Source organism: Sinocyclocheilus rhinocerous, unplaced genomic scaffold, assembly GCF_001515625.1.
Source record: "Sinocyclocheilus rhinocerous isolate Xijiao unplaced genomic scaffold, SAMN03320098_v1.1 scaffold975, whole genome shotgun sequence".
Taxonomy (NCBI): Eukaryota; Metazoa; Chordata; class Actinopteri; order Cypriniformes; family Cyprinidae; genus Sinocyclocheilus; species Sinocyclocheilus rhinocerous.
The window spans coordinates 1,693,973-1,696,928 of record NW_015628726.1 but is presented as its reverse complement, the minus strand read 5'-3'; the positions used below and the strand labels follow the sequence as shown (position 1 = coordinate 1,696,928).

The 2,956-nt window shown below is 33.1% G+C and overlaps 1 protein-coding gene across 1 annotated transcript in view; it reads right to left on the bottom strand.

Moving 5' to 3' along the window:
• The window catches only part of LOC107738427 (EF-hand calcium-binding domain-containing protein 4B-like), a 22,114-nt gene that overhangs the window by 4,183 nt on the left and 14,975 nt on the right, over positions 1-2,956 (bottom strand). Inside the window, exons 7-8 of the mRNA XM_016550195.1 lie at positions 2,232-2,327; positions 1,094-1,281 (exon numbers count right to left, since the gene is read on the bottom strand). Of these exons, the coding sequence (XP_016405681.1) occupies positions 1,094-1,281; positions 2,232-2,327 (284 nt within the window). The remainder of the gene's footprint in view (positions 1-1,093; positions 1,282-2,231; positions 2,328-2,956) is intronic.

Below are 2,956 nucleotides of genomic sequence, written 5' to 3'. Positions count from 1 at the left end.
ATATATATATATATATATATATATGTGTGTGTGTGTGTGTGTGTGTGAAATGTGGAAATGTGACCCTGATATGCTTTGAACAGTGTAAAATTCATGTTTTAATAAAAAAAAAAAACCATGAAATTATATAATATTGTATTACATTACATTACATTACATTATATATTATATTATATTATATTATATTATATTATATACCCGTAAGAGCGGGTGTGGCCATTTGGAAATTTAATGTGTCAAGTTTCTGGTGTCATCTGCTTCCAGATATGTTTAGCTGTACAAAAAAACTAGTTTTGCTGCTTGATATGGCAAAATGGTGTTTCTTGCACATTCACAGGAAAAAAAGCTTATCTCTGGGTTGAAAAATAAGGTGGATATTACATTATATTATAGTATATATATTACATTACATTACATTATATTAATTATATGTTTTTCACTTTTTGAGATTGAATATATTTATTCTACACTATGTCCAAAACACGCATATATTATATCGTATATATTGGCATATACATAGGCAGGATGTACATAAATATATTTCAGCCAATAGATTTCGAAATATCATAAAAGCACTAAATGTAATTTTCACATCTCTTGCAAAAAATATTTTTCTTCTGATTTTGGTATGAAATGTGAATCTGAAATGCTCTGAATGTAGTGTAAAATTAATGTTTTAATAAAAAAAAATTATATTATATATTTAATTATATACTATTATATATATATATATATATATATATATATATATATATATATTGACCTACACTAAAAAAAAAATCTGTAGAAATCATTTTCACTCAGAAATTGTTAGTAAATTTCACAATTAATTGCAAAGAAACAGCAAGTAACATACATGAATTAAACATTAATTTTTTGTAAAACATACTCGAATAATCTTCAAAAGATTTTTACAGTGTCCGCAAGAATGCATGCAGATAATAATATATATATATATATATATTTATATATATATATATATATATATATATATATATATATATATATAAATTAATACACTATGTCCAAAACATGCATATATTGTATATATATATGCATGTACATATAGCACTAAATGTCATATCTTCCTCACATCTCTCTCTCCTCGTGCAGGCGTGAGGCCTGTTCCTGCAGCAGCATGAGTTGCTCCTGGGCCAGACTCAGCTCCTGGGTGGTGTGCTCCAGCTCACGGCTCAAGTCCTCATTATACTGCTTTAGTTTAACATTCTCCACGGCCGTCTCCCGCTGCTCGCTGTGCAGCTCTCGACACTGATGCTCCAGCTGACCGACATCAAACAAACACACACATACAAATGAAACAATCAACATATAAGCTATCATAAAAATAACTGAAGAACAACAACAAGCTCTTTGAAACCAATCGTGCTGGATAACATGACCATCAGGTTTAACACAAATGTGTGGCCTCCATGCCAGCCATGCATATTTACACCACTATCCTTGGAAGGATGGCCTTGGAAGTGTTATTGTGAATGTTTGGCTGGGACATTGTGAGAGAAAGAATTGATAAGAAAGCTCTTACACTCATGCTATGCTGCTAAATATAGACAAAATAGGACACAATACCACGTCTATAACCAAACATACAGCACCACACTTCAGCTCCTCACAGCAGAAAAGCAGTTCTGCTTGCTTTTGCACCAAGTTGCATTGCAGCAAAGAGCACAATAAAGGAACTAATTTGCTTTAGCTGTTCACAAATGCGAAGAGAAGAAAATGAAGCTTGTAATGACAGAGGCAAAGGAGGCATTAAGACTTTGCTACTTTCTGTTCATTCATTAGCACGGAAAGGCTTTGCTGGGTTTTGTCTATTGTGTGTAAAGATCAGCATCTATTTTTGTGTGCGTCAGCACTGTCAGATGTGGTTTTCTGAAACTTGAACACAAATTTCCAGCAAATGATCAACATCTGGCGATTATGTTAAACAATCAGAGTAATACAAGAGAAACTTCAGAGCATTAAGACTCATATTTGAGTCAAAGTCCTTAAAATGTAGATGTTAGTTTGTTCTTGAGCTCAAGTTACAGCCTTTTCTTGATCTTTCACTAGGATTAAAACCCTTACAGGAAATGATCTCACTCTCTGTATAATTCTTATCCAAGCATCTTTAAATTAAATATTTAAAAATAGTTAATAGGTGTGCAATGTCTTCATAATTATTACTAGTTAAACTGGTTTAGTGACAAGCAAAGGAACTTGTTGTGACCCACCCGTTTCTGTTTGTTAGAAATAATTTCCAGCTCTTTCTCTTTAGTGGAAAGCTGATGCTCCAAGTCCTGACTGCGAGACAAGAACCGCTCAGAATCCTGGAGAATATACAGATCACATGACCCATACAATTTACCATGGTACATAGCAAGTTTGTGTTTCTACTGTAAAATCATAAATGATAAATCCCATATGAGATTGCTAGTCTAAGAACCTTTCAGAATCTTTTTTTGTTATTATAGTTCGTTTTGATAATGACAGTGGGTGTTCTGGGTGATTCTTTCTTGGCCCAACAAAAAAGATCCCTTTCCTAAATTTCGATGATATTCTGGTCTCTCATAGACTTTCAATGAAAGTCTATGAGATCCCCCGCCCCCCTTTATAGTCCTTCATTAGGTTTCATTGAAGTACACAATTTGAGGTCCATGGTAACACTCAACTGTAATAATTGTTTCACCTCTAAAAGTATCCTGTCTTTCTCATTCTTGATCTGTTGCTCCATTTCTTCATACAGCCTCTGGATTTCATCATCATGTGTCGCCGCTTTCCTATGAAAGACGTCAGGATCACTCAAAAAGCTTTTAAGTCACTTAGTCATATGAAAGAATGAAACTATTCATTGGGTCCATGGAACAGACGTCATTCAAAAAGCATTTATTCTTTGCCAGTTGATTCAGAAGCAATTTATCTTTTGTTACCTTATTCCCATTGCTTTTTTTTTTTTTTT